The sequence below is a fragment of the Juglans microcarpa x Juglans regia genome, chromosome 4D (genome assembly GCF_004785595.1).
Source record: "Juglans microcarpa x Juglans regia isolate MS1-56 chromosome 4D, Jm3101_v1.0, whole genome shotgun sequence".
Lineage (NCBI taxonomy): Eukaryota > Viridiplantae > Streptophyta > Magnoliopsida > Fagales > Juglandaceae > Juglans > Juglans microcarpa x Juglans regia.
In genome coordinates this window covers 9,160,064-9,184,107 of record NC_054600.1, presented here as the reverse complement: position 1 = coordinate 9,184,107, position 24,044 = coordinate 9,160,064, and the positions used below count along the sequence as shown (strand labels likewise).

Sequence of the window (24,044 nt, the reverse complement as noted above, 5' to 3'; positions counted from 1 at the left end):
GCAGCCAACGCTATATTTAAAGCAGCTTTATTGAAGGTACACGATTGGATTAGTTGCTTTCCTATTATTCCTTTCAATTAGCAATGTCGTTGTTTTCAACTGCTAAAAAACAACTGCCAAGGACATGCGATCATATTCATAGGGTTCAATTTTGCTGATCGAATTCGTACTAGCTATTACAAGTGGCTTCATGGAAGTAATAATCCCTTCTTTGGGACTTGGTTGAATCTACTAAAGATTGTAGTTTTGAGTAGTTTAATTATAAATGCTTGGTAACTAAATGGCTTGTCAGGAGGTTAATGTTGCTTTTATCGTGCAAGGCACATGGGTATTCGACATGTCTCGAGCCATTGCTAAAGTCTGATTGTTTCTTAGGCTCAAATGCTCAAAGCTTTTGAGACTTGATTGGGTGGCACAATGTGCTTGTGCATGTATCTAATGTGGATTGGTTTAGTTCAATAGAGAATTCGGATGATCGGATGGGTCTGGCGAGGTTCCATTTTATATTTACAAAATATATGATGTTTAGTTTACACCTAGTTTTAGTTAATTACGTTCCCTTTATGTTGTTACTATATGGGGATCCAACATGGATGAGGATTCCTTATAATTTTTTCCTTTTATCTAAGCACTTAGCAGTTTTGAGAGATATAATCATTGGTATCCTCACTGCTCAAAGGGCATCATTTAATGTTGTGGAGTTCACAGACTCTATCTATCTCTCTCTAAATTCTAAATGTTTGGATAAAAAAAGAAAAAATTGTAGAGGAAAAGTGATCAGACTAAAGTTGATGCTTACATTGTACTTGATAGCCAATATGGGACCTTTTTTTGGTAATGACAATGAGAAATGCTTGGCTTATTAAGATATTTTATAAGGACAAATTGACAAATCTGTATGTGGTCATATTTTATTATATAGTAAATAATTTAATGTATCACATCAAATTACATCATATTATTAGAAATCGAGAGTGATGGATAGAGGACCTTTTGAAAAAAGAGGAAAAGAAGCACATAGTGCATGGCGATTGAAGGCATTATTATATTTTAATTATCACAAGTTTATGCTATATAACGTGCATGCTTAAAAGCAAACAACAGGATTAGAAAACGTCTCAATACTCCATGCAGCAGATGTGAAGGGGTTTCATGCAAATATGGCATGACATGCCTCATGATAGTCACCATGAAAAAGAAACCGTTGAGACATTCGAAATGACTGTTAGGAAATTTATAATTTATGTTCGAGAATGTTCTTTAAAAAAAAAATGGATGAGGAGTTCCATGACAAGTTGGTACAAAATTTCTTGGACGGAATGAAAAATAGGCAAGTGTGAGAAATAGAGAAAAACCAGGAGGTAATAATGCCAACTAGTCAATAGACATCCTATATCCACTCTTAACCAAGCAGATGCTGTTTCTTCCCTCACTCTAGCAGCCTCTACAAGCCAACGCTTCTCCACTTACAAGTAATTTCTCACTTTTCCAACTCTCTCTCTCAGAGAAAAATATGTGGCTAATCTTGAATTAAAGGATAGCTTTTATTATTTACCATTTCAATGAGAGATAAATAAAGAGAAAAGAGTTGAAATTAAGGGTCACAAGTAAGTTATTGTTTCACTTGCTTGTGGCTTTTTTGGATTTTTCTTCTGCATTTTGAGAGGAAGGTAGAAGAGAGTTATGCATCATTTAGCAGGAGGAAAGAGCAATCTTGTTGATTCAGGTTCAGAGACAAACAACCTTGTGTCTAGAGGCAACAATGATCACCCCCTTTGCCCGAAGCCCCGCCGGCTTGGGGCTGCCATACCTGAGTTTCTCAAGCCCCAGAGATGCAGCAAACACAGGTTTGATTGTTCAATATTACAAGTTTTTAGCTTTAAAGTTGTTGTCTTCCTTCATCTCTTACATTAACTGAAACATTAGTCCTGGTAAATAACAATGGTGATGCTCTTCTTCCTAACCAGCCAATTCAACACAGATGGACGTAAAGATATTCTGAACATAATTTCTGAAAAGGTAAGGACTCATCACACATGCATGCTGTTTTACCCCAACCCAGAATGTCAGAATGTGAATTTTAATCACTTTCTCAAGACTTTTGAAGACTGAAGTGTGAAGAAGTTGATCAATCAATTGGTTTGATATGGATCATGATTATGCAGAATACAGATGGAAGGGAAACTGTCTGCAATGGCTGTACACCATCATGTTTTCCGGGGTCTCCTCCGGGAAGAACGGGTAATCCTTTGGTTCATGATGTGCAGTTTGTTCATCAGATGGAACTTGTTTCACCATTTACGCGAACCAAGCTCTCCGATAAGTTTGGATTCACCTCTGCTTCCCCAATATGAGTTTCGGAAATAATGTGCAGCTAGCAGTTTGTGGAGAAAGAGTATGATAGTATTAGTACGACCAAAATGAGATAAAAACTTAAAATACCATTTTGATGGGAGTGTTTTTGGTAGTTTTTTTTTTTTTTTCCCCTTTTTTGTGGTATAACATGCATTGTGCCTTGTAAATATTATGAGATGAAGTGATGAACGAGTTAAAATGCACCTTGTACATGATATTGTCAAAAAAAGTTATCTATTTTTATTATATAGCTAGCTTTGAAGACTCTGTACGAGTCTTTGTGATTTTCTGGGATATACACGCCATATTGCTGTCAAATGAGACTTGAGAGGCCATTTTCTGCATTTCTTCACTGCTACATAAATTCCAACAATAATAGCATTTGTGATTTGATTTTTTTTTTAAGAATTTTTTTTATTTATCTCTGGGATTAGAGTGTTTGTTCGAGTTTTGAAAGTTGTTGGGTTTGATTTCATTAGTGTATTTAATTTTTGAATTTTTTTTCCATTTGCTTGGTTCAAAACTTTTATGCAGTCTATGGAGTTGGGTCATGTGTTTTTTCTTGCGTTCTTGTCTTGGGGATTTTGCCACTTGTGTTTGTGTTTTATGTTCTTGTGCTTGATTGTTGGCTTAATATTATTTGTAGTTTCAAGTTGATTATTCATCCACTTATACACACTCCCGCTTAAAAGTCATATAAACTTATATTGTTCCTATAAAAATAGTTTTCATTCACTAATATTATATACATATATATATATATATATATATTCATTTTTGAATAATGCTAGAGTTGTTCTTAGGATGCACAAGTACACGTACTCCCTTCGAATTTGGGTCTACAATTAAAAATTAAATTTTTTTTATATGAGTTCCCAATTTGCACAATTTTCTTTTAAAGAGATTGCGCAGATATTTCAAATTAAAACTATACAAATCATTTCTCATTCATCCATAAAGTCATAGACCAAAAATGTCGGAAAGAACATGTATTTTTACTATTAAAAACTAAGGTTGCGTTTGGGTAGTAGTTATTCTTAAGTACTCTGTAAATAATAGTAAAAAAATAATGATAGAATATTGAATAGTAATAAATAGTAGTGAAGATTAATAATAAAATAATGAATAGTAATAAAAAGTAGGTGAAAAGTAATAATAAAATAATAAATAGTAGTGAAGTATTATGAGAATAGTACCCAAACTAGGAATCATTCTCACATTTTCTAGTTGGGATTTGTGTAGTAATGGAAATTGCCTTCTAAATGGTCTTTCATCTTTTTCCCCATATTTCAGATTTTATCGGTAATAATTGTGAATATTGATGGGATTGTTTTGATTTTTGTATCAATTGTAGAAGTGCAAATCACATTGTGGGATTTCTCAAATTTCTTTTCCTTTTTTTCCCCTTAGTTTCTATCCAAATGCTTACTCAATAAATCTCAATTATTTCAGCTTGGCCTATTTTTTAATAATAAATGGTTAATTGGTTAGTTTTTGGTCCATTTTAGTAAGTTTAAGAGGATTTTGTTAAGTTCTGTTGTGCTTGGACCATGTCTATAATATTTTTAGGGGTTAATTCCCAGCTTTATAAAAAAGTTCCATTGTCCATCTATGGTACAAAATAGGGTTAATTAATTGCATAATAATGTGAGTTTTCACCATTTTGTAAAAAGTTTTATAGATTTTCAATTAAGAGTTTTAAAAACATCTATTTTTAAAAAAAGAAATACTTAAGCTATATTACGAAAATTATGGATGTCACTGATGAATCTACTGCTGCACAGACCAACACCACAAGTCATGCAGTTCTACCAAAGTCAAGGACTCTAAAGTTGGAACCATATATTGCCATCCTTGATTCTTGCTGTATATTTGTTTTCTATATAAATGATTTTCTTTTCTTGTACAAGTACTTACTTTATTAATATACAAGAGGTACACGTATTGTGTGTGACCGAAAACTCATCCAAGCACTTTGTTGCTACTTTATGGTACTAGAGCATTATACTTACGTCAATTTTTTTTTTTTTTTATGGCATCCTCAACCTCTTCGGTCTCCAACTTATCCACTTCTTCCATCTCCACAAACACCACATTTGTTGTCAATAATGTCAATCCTATCCCTATGAACATTCAGAACTTGGTGACGATCAAACTCACTAAGAATAATTATTTGCTTTGGAAGGCACAGGTTGTACCTTACCTGCACGGTTAGTAACTCTACGACTATGTCGATGGAAGTATCCTCTGTCCTCCGGCATTGATCCAAGGGACATCTTCAAGTGATGCTTCTCCAAGTCTCATCCCAAATCCAGTATTTGTACAATGGTTCCAACGTGACCAGGCTCTTCTTGATCTTTTTATGTCTTCACTTTCAGAAAGCATCTTAACCAATCTGGTTGGTCTAACAAATTCCTGCAATGTATTGCGACAAACTGTTAAGTTCGAGTTGTGCAAACAAGACTCAAACTTTCCACCATGAAGAAAGGTAATCTCTCCATTTCTGATTATTTTCAAAAGGTCATATCGTTTGCAGATACTCTAGCTGCTGTTGGAGAGACTCTAAAAAAAAAAAGAACTTGTTTCCTATTTGTTGGCTGGCTAGCTTGGATTCTTCCTATGATTCAATTGTCACTTCCGTATCCACTAGAGTGGATCCCATGTCTCTTGAAGAAGTCTTTGGACATTTACTGGCCTATGAACTCCGACTTTAACAACACTTTTCAGCTGAACTCTCCATTGGCTCAGTCCACATGGAACAATACTAGACGTGGTAGAAATTCTGGCTCTCAAAATCGTCAAGGAAATAGGAGCCGTGGCTGTAGTTGTGGAAGAGGTTACAACAACTATGGTCAATCAAGACCAACCTGTCAAGTGTGCGGCAGAATTGGTCATGTTGCTATCTCTTACTATCACTGTTTGGATCGTGCATATCAAGATCAAATGCAATATAGTCAAATGCAAGCTTTTCTCACCACTCAACAAGCTCATCTAGACCAAAATTGGTACCTAGATTCCGGATCCATAAATCACATTACCCATGATTTCAAAAGCTAAATATCAAGCCAAGTCCAACACAAGCACGTATCAAATCTAAGTAGGCGATGGCATAGTTTTGGAGATTGCTCACTTTGGGAAATCTCATTTGAAATCCACAAACTCTATTTTTCTTTTGAATAATGTCTTACATGTTCCTAGGATTAGGAAGAACTTAGTTTCTATTCAACAATTTACTGATGATAACAATATTTTTGTTGAGTTTCATCGTAATTATTTTTCTATGACAGACGAGCGCACGAGGAAGGAACTTCAACGAGGCAGGACTAAAAATGGGCTCTACCAATTTCTATCTTCACATTCCCTATAGACCTATTCACAATCCTTGACTTGTCAATGGGCTCATATGCCAGTTTGGCATGCAAGGCTTGGTCATCCTGCATATCGCACTATTTGTCACATTGTTTCAAAATTTGGTCTTCCTGTATCTGACAATAATGCTCCTGTTGTCTGCGATGCATGTCAACAGGGCAAAAGTCATCATCTTCCATTTAATTCATCTACTTTTCACTCTAATGGTCCTTTATATTTAATATTTCTTGATGTTAGGGTCCATCTCCTGTAATGTCAACTCTTGTGAATAAATATTTTGTCTCATTTGTGGATCATTTCAGAAAATACGTTTGGATGTTTCCTATTCCTGCTAAATTTGATGTTCTATCCACATTCAAATCATTTCAAAGGCATGTTGGGAGATTTCTTAATCGTAGAATAAAATCCGTTCATACCGATTGGGGTGGAGAATTCTGAAATTTGCATAAATATTTTTAGGATATTGGTATTCATCATCGTATATCTTATCCCCATACTTCCCTTCAAAATGGCACCGTAAAGAGAAAGCATCTTCATATTGTGGAAAATGGTTTTGCTCTCCTCTCTCATGCCTCTGTGCCCACTTGTTACTGGGACCACGCTTCCCAACTCGCTGTGTTTCAAATAAATTGCTTACCTACATCTCCCTTAGGTACGGTTTCTCCATTTGAAAAATTATACAATCAATCCCCTAATTTTTGGCAACTTCATGTCTTTGGGAGCGCTTGCTGGCCATATCTACGTCCATTTAATACCCTCAAATTTGATTACCGATCAAAGCAGTGTGTATTCCTTGGATTCAGTCCTCATCATCGTGGCTTTTAAATGCTTAGACCCCAGTTTTGGAAAACTTTTCCTATCACGGCATGTTGTATTTCCAAAAATCATTTTTCCTTTATATCTCCACAACAGTCGGTCTCTCCAAATGGATCACGTCCTCAATCATCCTCCATGCTACCACGATTTTTGCTAAACTTCACTCCCAAAAATTCCTCTCCCATCGTGTCTCATTCTCATGCTTCTAAAAATCACTCTCCTACTTCACGTCAACTTTCTATTGCCAGTCCTTTAGTGCCCCACATCTCTCCCTCCTCCACCGATAAACAATCTCAATCATACCATGCCCCACTTGATTATGTGTACAGCTTTACTTTCCATTTCAAGTCTCATGTAAGTTGTATTTGGGTAGTGAGGTATTCTCAGGTATTCTGTGAATAATAATAATAAAATATTGAATAATAATGAATAGTAGTGAAAAATATGTAAAAAATAATAATAAAATAATAAATAGTAGTAAGGTATTATCAGAATACTTGAGGTATTCTCAGTACCCAAACTAAGCCGATCCACTTGCTTCGGGATCCTCTCCAAACTCGGCAATAATTCCCTCTTCATCTGATTATGCTCCGAATTCGGCTTCTTCCTTATCTTTTACTCCACCAGAAACATCTCGCTCATTTCCAGCTGGTTCCCACTCTCCTACCGTATCCGACCATGCCTCTTCTTCAGCTCATTTACCTCCTGCTCTAGCTCAACACCTTCCTTCCGCTCGTACTCACCAAATGATCACATGATCACAACACAACATCATTCAACCAAAGAAAATCCCAGATGATATGGTTAGATATCTAATTACTAAGGCATTTCTTACTACTCATGCCTCTATTGTAGAGCCTACATGTTTTTCAGAAGCTGTTAAACATGCCGGTTGGAGAGACGCTATGGACTTGGAATTCAATGCTCTTATGAAAAATAACACATAGACTCGTGTTCCTTATGACTCTAGCTTGAATATTCTTGGTAACAAATGGGTGTATTGAGTTAAGACAAAATCTGATGACACTCTGGAACGTCTTAAAGCTCGTCTTGTTGCCAAATACTATCATCAACAGGAAGGCCTTGATTTTGATGAAACGTTTAGTCCGTTTATCAAACTGACGACTATTCGTTTGATTCTTATCTATGTCATTTCAAAGGGCTGGTCTATTCATCAGATTGATGTGCAAAATGCATTTTTGCGTGGATACATCACAAATGAGGTCTACATATTTCAACCTCTAGGTTATGTTCATCCTCAACTGCCTACTCATGTTTGTAAATTAAATAAGGTGTTATATGGCCTTATGCAAGCTCCTCGGGCGTGGTATTCTCACCTAAGTGACAAACTTATTGCACTTGGCTTCCATAACTCTCAGACAAACACATCTATTTTTATTCATCATGCTTCATACATCACTCTCTTTATCCTTGTGTATGTAGATGATATTTTCATCACCGGCTACATGGCTCATGCCGTTTCTTGGGTTATTGAATCTTTTGGTCGTGAGTTCGTCAAAAAGAAAATGAACAATTTGTATTATTTTTTAGGTGTTAAGGCCACACCCGTTCCGGATGGGCTCTTCTTGTCCCAAAGAGGTTACATTTTGAAGCTTCTCTCTCACACACATATGTTGGAAGCCAAGCCTATTACTTTACCAATGTCAACCTCTGCTCCATTATCTCTCTTTACTGGTTCTTGCATGTTCGGACCCCTCTCTCTATAGAAGCATGGTTGGCGCTCTCTAATACTTGTCTCTTACGTGCCCAGATATTTCATTCTCGATGAATAAGGTATGTCAATTTATGCATAATCCCACCGAGGTCCATTGGACGGCAGTTAAGCGTATTTTACGCTATCTCAAACAGACCATGAATCTTGGTCTCCTCCTTTCCGCTTTCTGTATATTCGGATGTTGATTGGGTCGATTGTCCCGACTATCAAAAGTCCACCAGTGGTTACTGTGTTTATCTTGGTTCGAATCTTATTTCTTGGAGTTCTAAGAAGTAACCTACGGTTGCTCGTTCAAGCACTGAACCTGAATATCGTGCCGTCACGCATGCCACTACCGAGGTCATATGGTTGCAATCTTTAGTTCGGGAACTTGGGATTTTTCTTGCTCACAGTCCAATTTTATACTATGATTATATTGGTACCACCTATTTAACTAGCAATCCGGTCTTCCATGCTCGCACTAAGCACGTTGAGATCAACTATTATTTCGTTCGTGAGAAGGTTCACCAACGTGCTCTTGATGTACGTTTCTTATCCACTAAAGACCAAATTGTTGATCTGCTTATGAAGCCGTTGGTTTCCACGCATTTTTCCTTTTTGAGGTCCAAGCTCAATGTTGTTGCACCGCCCATTGGCTTGACGGGGGCTATTACAAATATTATGGATGCCATTGATGAATTTACTGCTGCACAGACTGACACCACAAGTCATGCGGTTCCACCAAAGTCAAGGACTCTAAAGTTGGAATCATATATTGCCAAATAATTTATTCCTTGATTCTTGCTGTATATTTATTTTCTATATAAATGACTTTCTTTTGTTGTACAAGTACTTACTATATTAATATACAAGAGGTACATGTATTGTGTGTGATCGAAATTCATCCAAGCACTCTGTTACTATTTTAAGCTACAAAGGAATTGTATAAAAGTAAAATCACAAAGTGAAGTAGTTTGATATGGTACTTCAAATTATAAAATTACTTTTATAATAAATTAGATCTAATGTATCGTATATCAATTTATATATTTACTTTTGTTTAATTCATTTGTGTCTCTGGCACCTTTTCATGTTTTAAAAATAGTTTGTAGGATAGGCCATCCGGCAAATATAACATGCGTCAATCGATATAAACTCACATGCTTCATCTTAGTTCTAAATCAGCAGATCTATTACAAAATCAAAGATTATGCTAAAATATCTCAAGAATATTAAACAAATTTGAGAAAGATAAAACTTAAAACTTAAAATAATAATAATAATAATAATAATAAAACTGCAGTCTAGGGGAAGACTGCTCTCTTCGTCTTTCTCCTCGTTGGGCTTTGTTTGTGCGACAAGGTATTTTTAAATATTTTATTTTTAAATATTACTTAAATATAAAATAATTTTTAATTTCAATTTTTTATTTTTATCTAATTATTATCTAATTATTACAGTTTTTTCAAACTCAAAAAAAAAAGTACTACTTTTTTAAATTTTAAAACAAAAAATATATTAAAAAATTATATTCACTTTTTTAAATAATGTTTTAACTTTATATATTTTTATTTCACTTTTGGTTTCTCTTTTTAAAAATCCATTAAAATATCTAATTTTAAAATATTTCACTAGTATTTATAAATAGGCGCTTAGTAAAAAGAAATTTTTGAGATACTCACGTGTGCTTTTTCCTCACAAAAAACAAATTGCAAGCTGATATAGATGACTAATATAATATAATCTATTTTACGTTAAAACCTAAATACTAAAATACTCAAACAGCCATTGTTATTTGACTATTGGGCCAATTATTTTAATTTTAATTGTTTTAAATCTTTTACTTTGGATGTTTTCGACGTGAAAATTCTACTTATCATTCTTATATTATATATAATTTTTTAATTTCTTCTCTTACTAAATATATGATATATAGATAATGAGTAGAATAATTCAATTAATTTAAAAAAAATATTAAAAATAAATAAAAATAAATCTGATGTGTGATATGCAAAAATGATGAGTAATAAAATTCGTTCGACATATTTGTGAGATGAAAAATCATACTCATCATTCTCACACTATACATAATTTTTTAATTTTTATTTTTTTTCTTACCAAATATGTAATATATGGTTGATGAATAAAATAACTTAATTATTTTAAAAAGAATAAAATAAAAATAAATTTAAATAAATATAATATAGTATATGAGAATAATGAATAACAAAACAAATGTGAGATTCTCTAATCTCCTGCCATGTCATATATAAGCCACGTGTGCATCCACATATCAAAGGCATTTCTCATTAGGGGTGGTTTGTGGCCACAACAAATCCCACTAAGGTTGGCTACCACAAAAAAAAGGGTGGCCACCACAACAAATCTGGTTGTGGTTTTATTTTATTTTATATAAACTTGCTTTTGTTTTTAAATATATTCTTTTCTATTTTATAGATTGCGATACTTGTTGCGTTTAAATGGTTTATGAACCATGTGACGGATTCTATTATTGAATCAAACCAGTACACAAAGGAAGAATCAAAACAACCGAAATTAATAATACAAGAATGAAAAAGTCTATAAAAAAAAATTGGTATAATGGCCAAACTAGGATTATTTTTCGCACGAGAGATTCTATACAACAGTCACTATTTATTTTTACATCTCATATTTATAATTTTTTTTATAGAATGTGAGAGTATTTTTTATAAGATGTGAGGTGTGAGCTAATGAATAATAGCTGATGCATATAATTTTTCTTTTTATATAGAAAAAATCTACACAACCGCTTACTATTCACACAACTTCCACACACTACATTTTTTTAATTTTTATTATTTTTTTCTTATATCAAATATTTAATATATGAATAGTGAATAGAAGAATTGAATTAATTTAAAAAGAATAGACTCAAAATTTTTTTTTTAAATATTAAAAAATTTAAAAATTTTAAAAAAAATGAAGTGTGGAGGTTGGAGAGGTTGTCTTTCGTATATATCCAATTACTTTAGAAAAAGGTTTTTTTATTTTTTTTTTTAAGATTCTAAATGTTTTAATAAAACTTGATTTGGTATTATATATTAAATTATAAAATTATTTTATTATAAAAAGATTAGTATTTGCTATAAAATCAAAAATTCTATATGTTTGGTTTGTTTTTGTAGATGAAATGAGATAAAATTTAAAAATTTAATAAAATATTATTAAAATATATTTTTTTAATATTATTTTTATTTTAAGATTTAAAAAATTAAGTTGTATATTTTATTTTATGTAAATGATTGTGAAAACAAATAAAACGAGCTTAATTTTACAAAATATTTAGTTTAAATTAATTTAGTATTAATTTAACAAGGCTATTTTCCCGCGCCCACTGTTTAATTCGTGCTGTTTTGCATTTCTCACGAGTCATGAGTCATAACTTGCAGAACTGAGAAAAACAAAAGAAGTGTGGGGACAAAACACTCACCCAGAAAGTCCAAAACTACTACACTACATACCTTTTTGCACTCGCAGAGTCACAGTTGCAAGATCCTCCCCACCTCCATCACCAACCCCCAACCACTCTCTCCGGGAACCGAGCCAGAAAACCCCAACCCAGAACGCATTTTCTTCTTTTTTGTAGTTTCCAGGATCTGTGTAGTGGGGTTTCCCCACTCTGTATTTCCCAATGCATGAATCTTTCTGGCGTTCCCAACCCAACAACATGTTCTGTTTCTTTAAACTTCTCCTCCTCCTCCTTATCTTCTTGATCTCTTTCTTGGGTGCCCATTGCTCCAGCCTTGGCGGCCGCATTTTCAGCTTCAATATGCATCACCGCTTCTCTGATCCGGTCAAGAAATTTTCCGAGACTGCCGGATCAAGGCTCTCTCCGGCCCCCGCGAAGGGCAGTATCGAGTACTACGCTGATCTCGCCGACCGTGATCGCATCCTCCGCGGCCGCAAGCTCTCTGAACTCCACGAGCCGCTTGCTTTCTCCGACGGCAACTCCACCCTCCGTATCAGCTCCCTGGGATTGTATGGTTCTATGCCTGTTGTGCTGTAATCTGTAATTTCTTTGTTGATCTTTTTTGATCTTTTACCTCTCGTTTTTTTGGGGTTTTGTGGAGGTTTTGTTCAGTTTGCATTACACGACGGTGCAGTTAGGGACGCCCGGAGTGAAGTTTATGGTAGCGCTGGACACTGGGAGTGACCTGTTTTGGGTTCCCTGTGATTGCAGCAGATGTGCCCCTACAGAGGGCACAGTTTATGCTTCTGTATGTTCTCTTTCTCTCATATTTAAGCCCTGAGAATATTCGTTTCTTTTTTTTTTTTTTTTAATGGGGAGGGGCAATAAATTATTTGATTCCTTGGAGAAGTCAAGAGATTTCTATAGTATTTGGGGGTCTGATTTGATTCTTGACTAAGCGATAAGCCTTCTTTCGTACCCATGAGTGTGTTTAGGGTGGAGAATACTAGATTAGGTAATATCTACGTTTTGCTTTCAAAACATTGTTGAAGGCACATTGAAAAAAGTTTGGAAAAAAATTCTTTTCTTTTATTTTCTTTTTTCACTTGTAAAAAAAAAAAAAAAAAAGATTCTCCCTTCTGTTTTCTTTTCATGAGTGCTTTTTTGCTGCTCTTCCATTGATTTTCAATGAAAGCAAGTTACTCTACAGGATTTTGAGCTTAATATATACAATCCTAAAGGGTCGTCAACGAGCAGAAACGTTACTTGCAACAACAGTCTGTGTGCACACCGTAGTCGATGCATTGGAACATTCGACAATTGCCCTTACATGGTCTCTTATGTCTCAGCTGAAACATCTACATCTGGGATATTGGTAGAGGATGTTCTGCACTTAACAGCAGAAGATAGTTATCACGAACTTTTTGAGGCATACATCACATTTGGGTGAGTTCTATGATTAGCTCAACTTATCTGAACTCTTAACCCTATTCCGGCACCATTATTTTGATGAGTGCTTATTGGAATGTTCTTATTTTCCCATTTCTTATTCCCCCATTTCTCCCTCCCGCACACCTATTCAGAGATTAAGATACAACATGAATTCTACAGCTGTGGGCAGGTTCAAAGTGGTTCATTTTTGGATGTTGCAGCTCCCAATGGTTTGTTTGGGCTTGGCATGGAGAAGATATCAGTTCCTAGCATTTTATCTAGCGAAGGTTTTACGGCAGATTCTTTCTCCATGTGCTTCGGACATGATGGAATTGGAAGGATCAGTTTTGGAGACAAGGGTAGTCCTGATCAAGAAGAGACCCCTTTTAATCTGAATCCATCACAGTAAGTGGTAATTTCTTTGTTACTTTGTGCCAATTGTTAATCAATCTAGATTGATTATGTTTTCTCTGATAGAGGGTTTTTATCTAGGTCTTTTTGTCTTTTATTGTAGCCCCAACTATAATATCAGTGTTACTCAACTTCGAGTTGGCAAAACTCTAATTGATGTGGATTTCACTGCTCTTTTTGACTCTGGGACCTCTTTTACATACTTGGTTGAGCCAACCTATGCCAGGCTTGCAGAGAGTGTAAGCATGTAAAATGATTAAATTTATTTTACTTGCTTTTTATACATTATATATGTATCGAGTGCTGGAACTTAGCAGTTTTATATTCTTTGCCAGTTCCATTCACAGGCACAAGATAAGCGGCATCCGCCAGATTCAAGGATCCCTTTTGAATATTGTTATGATATGAGGTTCCATTTAGTTATATCCATACTTCAGTTTGGTTTCTACCCTCCATATCTGAAGCTTTTCTTTATTGTGGGCAGTCCTAGGGCCAATGCTAGTTTGATACCTAGCATGAGTTTAACCATGAAAGGTGGAAGTCAATTTGCCATCCATGAGCCCATAATAGTCATCAACAGTCAGGTACTGTTTTGATTTAGTTTTTGTTTGGTACTTCAGTACTATTTTATTTTTGTTTATCTATACCTAATACAAAATATCTTTCCTCCAATTGATATGCACAGACTGAACTTGTTTATTGCCTTGCTGTTGTCAAGAGCAGAGAACTGAATATAATTGGACGTAAGTCTTCTATATTACATTTGACAAATTCTCACAATGAATTGGGTGCACGTTATATTGCTGCATGTAACTCAAGTACAAACCTGGGCGAGGTTAGTGTCTGGGAGATCTTGTAGTACTGAAAATTTAACTGACCAAATAACAGGCATATACAGGGTTTATTTTTTGCATAGTACCCCGTAGTAATTATTGATGAGAGGTCCATGTTGGGTTTCCCAATGAAACTAACTAGAATCTTGATCTCAATTAGGATCAGGAGTATGCTTCCTTTTGTTTATCTATTTCTCTATGAACTCTCTGCTTGCTTATAATTCAGTAATTTCCTCTACATGCAGAAAACTTAATGACTGGTTACCGTGTTGTATTTGACCGAGAAAAACTTGTCTTGGGCTGGAAGAAGTTTGATTGTAAGTGTTGCTCTCACGTATGCTTATATTGTTCTTTCAGGTTTTGATCTATAACCTTCTCAACCACCCTTTGGGCCCTTATGCAGGTTATGACAAAGAAGATCACAATATATCTCCAACAAAGCCTCACGGTACCACGGTGCCTCCTGCTGTTGCCGCTGGACTAGGTAACTCCTCTACTCCAGAGTCTACAAAAGAGACCGGGAATAGTTCCCATGGTTCGGCTGCATGGCCATTGTTCTGTAGTCATACTTCTCTGACTTACTTCAAATTTCTCATTACATTGTTTCTGCTGTTGTAGCTTTTCTATGATCATTTTTTTTTTCTATGATCATTTTTTTTAATACCAATTTTAGTTTCTCGACTGTAGTAAGATTCATATCCTTGTATCATATGTTGATATAATTCGCCCCCCTTTAAGATTCCCCTTTTACTCTATATTTGGGTTCCCATTACACTTGCTCATGGGTATGCCAGAATATCTCTATCCTGTCTGGTGTCTGCGGAATGTGGACATGGTGCACATTCACAAAATTAATACAAGTATTTTCCCAATTGTTATCATTATCATATGACTTTCATCATCTAATGAAATCATCAGATGATGGACTCATATGCCTTAAAACTTCATCCCTTCCTTAAAAAAAATCAGATACAGATGTTTCAGTGGCCTTTTACTTTCCGTCTGATGATCCTTCTTGTGCAGTTAGATGTCCAGAGAATTCAAAAAAAAAAAAAAAAAAAATTGCCATTTTGTCAAAATTGTTTTTTTTTCTTCGTATTGTGATTTTGTTTTCCATTCTATAATTACTTTTAGGACTGACTGTCATTTGGATGTGATATTTACTCCTTAAATTTCTGCCGACTGCCGGCTATCCACCGTAGATTGTCATCAAACATATGAAAGTCTCTGTAAAATTAGCACCAATTACGGTCAAGTAAACCCTTTCACGTAAAGGGACCATCATTATCATTAGGTAGTGGGAGTGCCGCAGTTTTGGACCTCTCTTTAAGCTAAAGTAGAGTTTTTGAAAAGAGTAATGTTAGAGAGAAGTCATTGTAGCAGTGCACACTTTGTACTCATTGCATGGCTGCTTCTAGTTGATTATTCCCAACACTCACTTAGGCAATGTATCAACCTTCCTTCAAGTTCTTATCTGCTAATATTTATTAGTTGATATTAGTCGTAAATGTTTTTATTATCTATATGAAATTTTTTAGCAGTATAAATCCTTAATTAATGTTATAGACTTGAACTTGAGGGTCTCAATTGTGTGAGAGAAAATGGGTCTTACAATATCTATTGCTGGCTGTAATATTAAATGAGATATGATATTTACAGTTGTTGAGTATGTAAGTACTGTACAATCTCTTTATAAAAAAATGAGTAAATATTAAATTTACATGAAAAAAATGTTAATTTTTTAATAGTAGATTTTATTCTTTTTCAAAACTATTATCTAGTACTTACACTCTACGACTGGACGTAGCATCCTTAAAACCCACTTTCTATGTCCTTCTCTCACTTGATGACTGCCTGCCCAAATACTTTGAGGGACTTATTTTCCTCAAAGAACTGATGAAGATCATTTTCTAGGTGTCGTGTCGTTACAATTACTCCACCCAAGTGGCTAGTATTTTCTTTGCTCCTTTTTGGTCAAAGAAGGACGTCTCCGAAGCTTCTTGCACTCATGCACAGAGGAGAAAGGAGACTAGGCTCATTATAATTTTTTTAAATTTTTATATAATAATAATATTAAAAAATAATATTATAATAATATTTTATTTAACTCATTTAAAATCATCTTATTTCACTTTTCCAAACGCTCACTTTTCCATCTTTTAGATAATATTTTCTGTAAACATTAGACTTATTTCCTTAAAACAAATTTGATAAGAGTATGCAAAATATTTTTTATAAAACTGCCTTTTAATAATAATTATTATTATAATTAATTTATGGTGATTCTTTTGAGCGTTCAAAGTGGAAGCATATAAGAAAAAAGGAAAATACAAGTCATCATAGCATAATTAATATTAATTACGCCAATACTACTTAAATTGAAGTGGTTGGAACTAAACAGTGGGTGTTTGACACGTGGTGGCCCGCTTTTTTTATTTTTTTTTGTTTTTTTTTCGATGATTTTTCCAGCGAATATGAACGTCAACCGCTTTGCCAACTACCTCCGACCATTCGGTCCGTTATTTTAACATTTTTATTTTATTTTATAGAAATGTTCCTGCATGTTCGTCTCTATAATTTATATATGCCCCGCCGGGTCTTACATATTTTCAGATTGGCCCAACTTTCTCTCAGATGTTTTCAAATTTTCTGAAATATAATGTTGTAATACAATAATAAGCTATATTAATTTATAAGGAAAATGCTAGTTTGACACTTAAATTTGACACCTCATATTGACATTTTTTTTTTCTTTTAATTTTTTTAATTTTTAATTTTACTAAGTAGTTAAGGAAGGAACTATTAGTGTATTGATATTTTTTTATATTTTTTTAAAATGTTTTAAAATGATAAAAAAATATGATTAAAAAAATAGTTAATTTTAACTAGCGATCACTTTAAACAGTGCTACTCAGACGGTAGAGTAGTACCGCTCAATTTATAAATGTGTTTTTAAATGATGAAAAATAAGTATAAATTTTAAATAAATAAGTTTCTTATAATTCTTTAAAATTTATATATTTGAACTAGTATTTTTCAGAGAGAGATGCAAATATTTTATGAGGGAAGGGGACTTTCAACAGTCGGAAATAAGAAGGTACCCGTTTTTCTTTACTTGGAATAAATGATGTTTCCGGATCACCCGCGGTTTTATCTTCGCATTCCATTGCCAGAGAGCGACCTTTGACTTTTGGAGAATTCACCCACCAAAAATATAGTTAGGATTAGGACCTCTCTCTCTCCCTCTCGCTCTCTCTCTCTCTCTCCTCTCCTCTGTGTGTGTCTGTGAGAGTGCTTTGTATTCTTCTTCCGGGCAAGAAGTGGGAACGCGTCAACTTCCTCAGTTGCTTGCCAGTCTTTAATACCTTCACATTGGTTCATACTATGTCTGCCTAAAATTCACTTTTCCTCATATATATATATATATATAGAGAGAGAGAGAGAGAGAGAGAGAGCTCTGATATTACACACTCTGCAACAACGACAACCACCACCTCAACCTCAAAGCCATGGCTTGGCCTCCTTTTACTTCTGCCACTTTATGGGTACCGTGCGTTTTGTTGTTGGGTTTGAGTTCCCGGATCTGTTATGGGTTCGGGCCCACGTTCAGTTTTGACATTCACCACCGGTTCTCCCATCCAGTTAAGGGATTTCTCGGCGTCGATGACCTCCCGGTGAAGGGAAGCGTGGACTACTACGTCTCCATGGCCCACCGTGACCGCTTAATTCGCGCCCGTCACCTCGCTGCCATCGATGGCCAGTCCTCGCCGCTCACTTTTGCCAATGGAAACGACACTGTTTTGATCAGCTCTTTGGGATTGTACGATCTTAAGCCATTCCTTATGTTACTATGTATATATTATTAGTATTTATTTTGTTTGCTGGAATTCTAGTGACCTTTTGAAGAATTTGGATTATGATTGTTTGGTTGCTGAGAAAGTTGAGAAGAGAAGAGATAGGAGTTTTATGTTTGCTGTTGCTGGATGATAACGGGTCCTTTAACTTGTTAGACGAACCCAATAACTTAGTTGCTACTACTTGACGTGGATTTTACTTCTATTAACCTCAAAATCCAATAATTATAGCCTTTTCTTTTCTTTTCTTTTGCGAAGTATTTACTCAACTGGATTTTAGATGGGAAGGAACTGTTTGGTAGCATTTTTTTTTTTTTTTTTTTGTCACTTCGATTTTTTGCGTTTCTTTATAATTTATTATCGGAGACGGAAAATAAGTTCTTAAAGCGTATCTTTCTATGTGAAAATTATGGATATTTTTTGTTTGAGATTTCTTTTAATTTTCTTGCTGATCAAACGAGGAATGAAGGTATATGTTTTTCTTCTCCAGTTCTCCCTGACACTTCTCTTAACTAACCATTTCTTGCAATGTTCTTCTTGGTGTTTCAGTTTGCATTATGCCAATGTATCTGTAGGGACACCAAGTATGTCATTTCTTGTGGCATTAGACACTGGTAGTGATTTGTTCTGGCTACCATGCGATTGTAAGAAAGACAGTTGCATTGATGGCTTGAAGTCATCATCATCTGGAAAGGTATATTATACGAGAAGTGCTGCATGTACTTAGAAAAACAAACTTACAAATTGATGTGGCTTATTTACTTCTATTCGTGTGTTTTTATTTACTTCTATTCAGCTTAGTTATGTGTCACTCTCGTATAGCATTCATGCTTAAAACTCATATTGACTTTCCTGCCTCTACTTTTTGGAATCTTCATAATCATGCATCTTTGTGAAAGGAGAGCATTTGGATGAAGGGAAAATTAACTCTAAATTTCCAAATCATTAACGACTACATGTGAAATTATTTAGTCTTTGCTCAATATATATCAAGTTTTCTTTGCCACACCCAGAAAATTCTATTTATGCGGGGTCTATATTAGAAGCTTTTATTGTTCTTTAACATCTGGATAAGTCAGTTATGTGCATATTGGCTAAAATCTTATGATCTAACCTACACACCTTAGATTTATATTGGACTTGTGTTTGCCATGTATTTGGTTGTTTTGGTGGATTGCTGGTGAAAAAAGCTTTCATGTCCTGAATTCTTTGATAATTACTTAATTCTTTTATCAAGCAGGAAATAAAACTAAACATCTACAGCCCTAATACTTCATCAACAAGCAAAAAGGTTTCCTGCGACAGCACCTTTTGCCAACAAAGGCCATGCTCATCAGCAAATAGTAACTGTGCTTATGAAGTTGCATATCTTTCTAGTAACACCTCATCTATGGGGGTCTTGGTAGAGGATGTTTTGCACTTAGTTACAGATGATGATCAACCAAAAGTTGTTAATGCTCAGATTACTTTTGGGTATGTTTCTCATTACCTTGTGACCAATAACATTCGGGGGAAATATTTGGAAACTCTGGCTTTTCGTAATATCAAAAAAATTTACTAGGTACAGATGGCAAGCTTCTGAAATCAATATGATTCCGGTGTTATATCATTAGTGATATCAATTTTTAAAACGGGATTATTATTAATTTTCTGATAAAATGACAAAGTATGGAGAATGTGATATTTTGACAAATGTTAGATCGGATGGATGATAGATCTAGAGTTTGGAATGGCTTTTTCTCCTCAACTAGGAATGATTCTGTCAGGAGTGAAGAAGTTGTATTGCCTTGGTCTTATCAGAAAGAAACCTCTAGAGGGGTCAGTGATAAAATCAGAAACATATATGTCCAAGATTTTAAACAATCATCAACGGTTTTCATCTCCTTCATTGATGGTTAACATAACTTTGTAATTTCTTGAAGTTGCCTCTTGTTTTTTACCTAATATTCAGATCTGTTTAGCAGATTTTTGTTATCTGTGGCCTTTCCAATCTGACCTCTTACCTTGTTGCAGTTGTGGTCAAATTCAGACTGGCACTTTTTTGTCGGGTGCAGCACCAAATGGTCTGTTCGGGCTTGGCATGGAAGACATATCTGTTCCAAGCGTCTTAGCAAGAAATGGGCTAGCTTCAAATTCTTTTTCTATGTGTTTTGGAGCTGATGGGATTGGGAAGATCAATTTTGGAAATAATGGCAGCTCAGAGCAAAGAGAAACTCCATTCCATGTTATGCAATCGCAGTAAGTTATTTTTTGTTTTTTTCCCTAGGGAATGGGGATGTCGAGATTTGAACCCCGGATCTGACACTTGAAATGCTGGGGTTGAGTCCAATTGGTCCAAAGGCCACTGGCACCTCTTAATATCGCAAATGCTAATGGGAAAGCTTTGTTTAGTTTGGCAAGTAGACTTATATGTGATCTGAATCCCATGCTACTTGTAATCCTTGGGAACTTGTTATCAGCCCAACTTATAACATCAGCATCACTCGAATAACTGTGGGAACCAGTGCTTCTGAGCTTGAGTTCAGTGCCATATTCGACTCTGGTACATCATTCACACTCCTGAGTGACCCTGCTTATGCTTTTATTTCAGAGAGTGTAAGTTCTTTAAATAATGCTGTTCTGTGAGATTAATTATTTGGAGTTATAATTTTATGAGATGTGATTATTTTTTATTTACGTTGTTAAACAGTTCAATTCCCAAGTCCAAGAAAAGCGGCATTCACCTGATTCTGAGATCCCCTTTGAATATTGTTATGAACTAAGGTGATGTAGTTTGGATGTAACCCCTTTCTATTTTGTATTAATTTTGTTCCTTCAACTCGAAGGTGCTGACTTCCACTTTATATGCAGCGCAAATCAAAACAACTATACAATTCCTGATATGAATCTGACAATGAAAGGTGGAGACCAATATTTTCTCAATGATCCAACTGCAGTGGTCCAAACTCCAGTATGATCTCACTTATAAAACTTTAATTTCCTATTCCTACCCAACTTATGCTAAAGTTTGATGTTATTTTCTCCAGAATGGTGGATATTTGTATTGTCTGGCTCTTCTCAAAAGTGAAAATATAAACATCATTGGACGTGAGTATCAATATCTTAGTTACTTTTCTTGATCGAGTAGTAAGACTATTTTTGTTTATTTTAAAACTTGTTTCTATTAATGTGGACACATTTTCATGTTTTGTCATTTTGGAATCTTGACTTTGCATATATTTTTTATAAGGCAACTAATGGAGATACCATCTTGTTGTGGAAATTCTACGTATCCTTTCTTTGGTTGAAACTCTTTCTGGATTGATGGAATTGGTTTCTTGGGGTAGAGGGAGCGTGATCGGTACTTTAAGCATTTGGGTGAATTGGTTAGATATCCGACGTTTAGTCGTCCCTCCCAGTTTAGAAACTAGAAATTTAGAATTCTCAGACTTGACTTCCTTTCCTAACTTATAGTCACTCTATGATGGTTAAAAATCAATATGGCTGGGCACATCTTCAGTAGTCTCTAATTTGGGGAGAGATTTTATACAGCAATGTATTATCAATGTGTGGGTTCAAATCACACTCATTTAATCAGACACTATAATTTTTGCAATAGAAACAATGAAAATTCTTTAATCATTGTATCATTGAACAAGTTCGTAACTTTAAATCCTCTATTTCACTTAGAATTGATATACAAAATACGAGTATTTCAGTCATAGTATTATAAGAAGGATGGCAAAGCCAAAATATTCCATATGTTGTATGAAATGGATTTATTTTTTCCATTTCAAATTTAAAGGAGGATCTTATTCCTTGCCACTTATACCTGGATATTCTTGGCTCGATGTATAACTGAAAGCCCATTATGTATCCTCACATATTTGAATTGAAAAATTGCCCCTTACAGCTTGTTTGATTTATTTTCATCCAGAAAACTTCATGGTTGGTTATCACCTAGTTTTTGATCGTGAGAAGATGGTATTGGGTTGGAAGGACTCAAACTGTGAGTGAAATTCCTTTTCTTTTTCCTCAACGTGCAAATTTTGCTTCCCCTGGTGTACTCTTTTAAGTGGTTATAATGAGGCTTGCTGTCATCAGGCTACAATGATGAGAATTCGAACATTCTGCCTACCACACCATCACACTCGCCTGCTGTTTCCCCTGCTCTTGCCGTCAACCCGGAAACCAAACAAAGTAGTGGTAACACTTCTCCTATACCTGTGGCGAATCATTCATCCAAGTGGAAGTCCTTTACTTGCACACTCACGATTCTTCTGGTTTCATATTTAGCTATTGTTTGATCATTCTTTTTATATGCTGAGGTTTTCTTGACCCTTCCATACAGAACCCCTTTGGAGGCATTTTCTTTTCCTTTTGGCACACAACAAGGATTGGAAGCCTTGTTTGTTGGCTTCCTGTTTTAGGTGTTTAGTGGCTTTAATTTGAACACTGGATTATACGTAATATAATTTTTTTTTGTTATTATTATTATTATTATAGGCAGAAACAGTTGTTAATTTCTGAGTTTAAATTTTGTGATTATGCAGCATTGCTATTAATTCCATTTTCCAGGCTGAAATAATGGATATCTCCTCTCTTAGATACTATAAAAGATTTGGAAAAATAATAATATTCAGCAAGCTATCTTTCACTCTCTATCAATGCAGGCAGAAGGTGCAATTGTGGAAAATGGGATTAATTAATTTATTTTTTGTTGTGCATGAATGTATACTTTTTATTGATAAATCCCTCTCCTTAATTAGAACTGTTTTCTTAACGTTTAAGGGCATGTTTGGATGCTTAAAGTATCTCAAAATTTTATGAATAATGGTGAATGAATAATGGTGAAATAGTTTGAGTGGAGATGTTTTATTAGAGTTTATGAAAGTGAATAGATAAAGTTGAAAAGTTGTTTAAATATAATTTTTTAGTATAATTTTTGTTTTGAAGTTTGTAAAAGTATTGATTTTTGTGTTTGAGTAATTTTAGGCAATGATTAGATAAAAAATTTAAAATTTGAAATAGAGAAAGATTGTGTAAGTGTGTTTGAGTAATGTTTAGGTCAAATTTTTCTTATTTATGACTCAAAACCATAAGATTTGTGTGTAGATCTTTGTCTTTTACAAACAACTATACATATTAACACAAATCTCACATTGGCCCAAAACAGAGAGTATGGAGTTCATAGTGCATGCAACATACGCGCCTTATTCTTTCCTTTTGTCATATGCTTCATAGAAACACGTGACACACCTTATCTGCTTCAAATAAAGGGAAATAAAGTTTGTATGGTCACATTTTCTTCCTATGTTGACTGATAGTTAGGGCTGACTTTGATAGAGTCGGAAAACCCAATTCCAAACTCCGACTCTAATCAGGAGTGGGCTTCGACTCTAAAAATCCAATTAGAGTTGAAAGCGGAAGTCGGAACTCTGATCGTAGTTGCATGTGTCCAAGGCTCAGGGGCTGTTGTTTTGGGTTGGGAGAAAAAAACCAAAAAAAATCTAAATACAATTTAAATAAATCAATAACCTAAAAAAATGTATACAATTTAAATAAATCAATAGAATTAATTTAAATTCATAAACTAAAAAATGTATACAATTTATACATTACCCAACAAAAGAAAAAAAAAGGGCGATTATTTGAGATTATTAATAATTGAACGAACAAATAATAATAAAGCTATAAAGTATGATTATTAAAAAAAACACCTATAGGACAAGTTTGTGCTAGTGAATAGCTAGTCAACCGACGATGAAGCCCCCATCCTCTTCACCATCTCCTCATACTTATTCATAAGACTGCGCAATTCGTGGTTCATC

The 24,044-nt window shown here is 34.6% G+C and overlaps 3 protein-coding genes across 3 annotated transcripts; all 3 read left to right on the top strand.

The window, feature by feature from the left end:
* Positions 1-1,036: 1,036 nt before the first annotated feature.
* LOC121259816 lies at positions 1,037-2,699 on the top strand. Its single transcript, XM_041161589.1, has 3 exons — positions 1,037-1,847; positions 1,968-2,019; positions 2,166-2,699. The coding sequence occupies exons 1-3, from the start codon at positions 1,684-1,686 to the stop codon at positions 2,352-2,354; spliced, it is 405 nt and encodes a 134-aa protein (XP_041017523.1). The 5' UTR covers positions 1,037-1,683; the 3' UTR covers positions 2,355-2,699.
* An 8,987-nt stretch (positions 2,700-11,686) lies between these two features.
* LOC121261357 (aspartyl protease family protein 1) lies at positions 11,687-15,127 on the top strand. Its single transcript, XM_041163688.1, has 10 exons — positions 11,687-12,274; positions 12,378-12,513; positions 12,916-13,151; positions 13,317-13,541; positions 13,651-13,786; positions 13,883-13,956; positions 14,032-14,131; positions 14,233-14,290; positions 14,626-14,697; positions 14,784-15,127. Exons 1-10 carry the CDS (start codon positions 11,928-11,930, stop codon positions 14,996-14,998), a joined length of 1,599 nt encoding a protein of 532 aa, XP_041019622.1. The 5' UTR covers positions 11,687-11,927; the 3' UTR covers positions 14,999-15,127.
* A 2,308-nt stretch (positions 15,128-17,435) lies between these two features.
* On the top strand, positions 17,436-22,704 carry LOC121259348 (aspartyl protease family protein 1-like). The gene is made up of 10 exons (XM_041160901.1): positions 17,436-18,200; positions 18,784-18,928; positions 19,475-19,707; positions 20,248-20,472; positions 20,694-20,829; positions 20,924-20,997; positions 21,085-21,184; positions 21,261-21,321; positions 22,151-22,222; positions 22,318-22,704. The coding sequence occupies exons 1-10, from the start codon at positions 17,890-17,892 to the stop codon at positions 22,518-22,520; spliced, it is 1,560 nt and encodes a 519-aa protein (XP_041016835.1). The 5' UTR covers positions 17,436-17,889; the 3' UTR covers positions 22,521-22,704.
* Positions 22,705-24,044: the final 1,340 nt, after the last annotated feature.

Bases quoted from the DNA above. Each gene is read 5' to 3' on its own strand.
- LOC121259348 (XM_041160901.1), top strand. From the start codon at position 17,890: ATGGCTTGGCCTCCTTTTACTTCTGCCACTTTATGGGTACCGTGCGTT. The intron at 20,473-20,693 runs GTAAGTTATTTT...ACTTGTTATCAG, and splicing joins TTCCATGTTATGCAATCGCA to CCCAACTTATAACATCAGCA. The intron at 20,998-21,084 runs GTGATGTAGTTT...CTTTATATGCAG, and splicing joins GAATATTGTTATGAACTAAG to CGCAAATCAAAACAACTATA.
- LOC121259816 (XM_041161589.1), top strand. From the start codon at position 1,684: ATGCATCATTTAGCAGGAGGAAAGAGCAATCTTGTTGATTCAGGTTCA. The intron at 1,848-1,967 runs GTTTGATTGTTC...CTTCCTAACCAG, and splicing joins CAGAGATGCAGCAAACACAG to CCAATTCAACACAGATGGAC. The intron at 2,020-2,165 runs GTAAGGACTCAT...ATGATTATGCAG, and splicing joins TGAACATAATTTCTGAAAAG to AATACAGATGGAAGGGAAAC.
- LOC121261357 (XM_041163688.1), top strand. From the start codon at position 11,928: ATGCATGAATCTTTCTGGCGTTCCCAACCCAACAACATGTTCTGTTTC. The intron at 12,275-12,377 runs GTATGGTTCTAT...GGTTTTGTTCAG, and splicing joins CGTATCAGCTCCCTGGGATT to TTTGCATTACACGACGGTGC. The intron at 14,698-14,783 runs GTAAGTGTTGCT...GCCCTTATGCAG, and splicing joins GGGCTGGAAGAAGTTTGATT to GTTATGACAAAGAAGATCAC.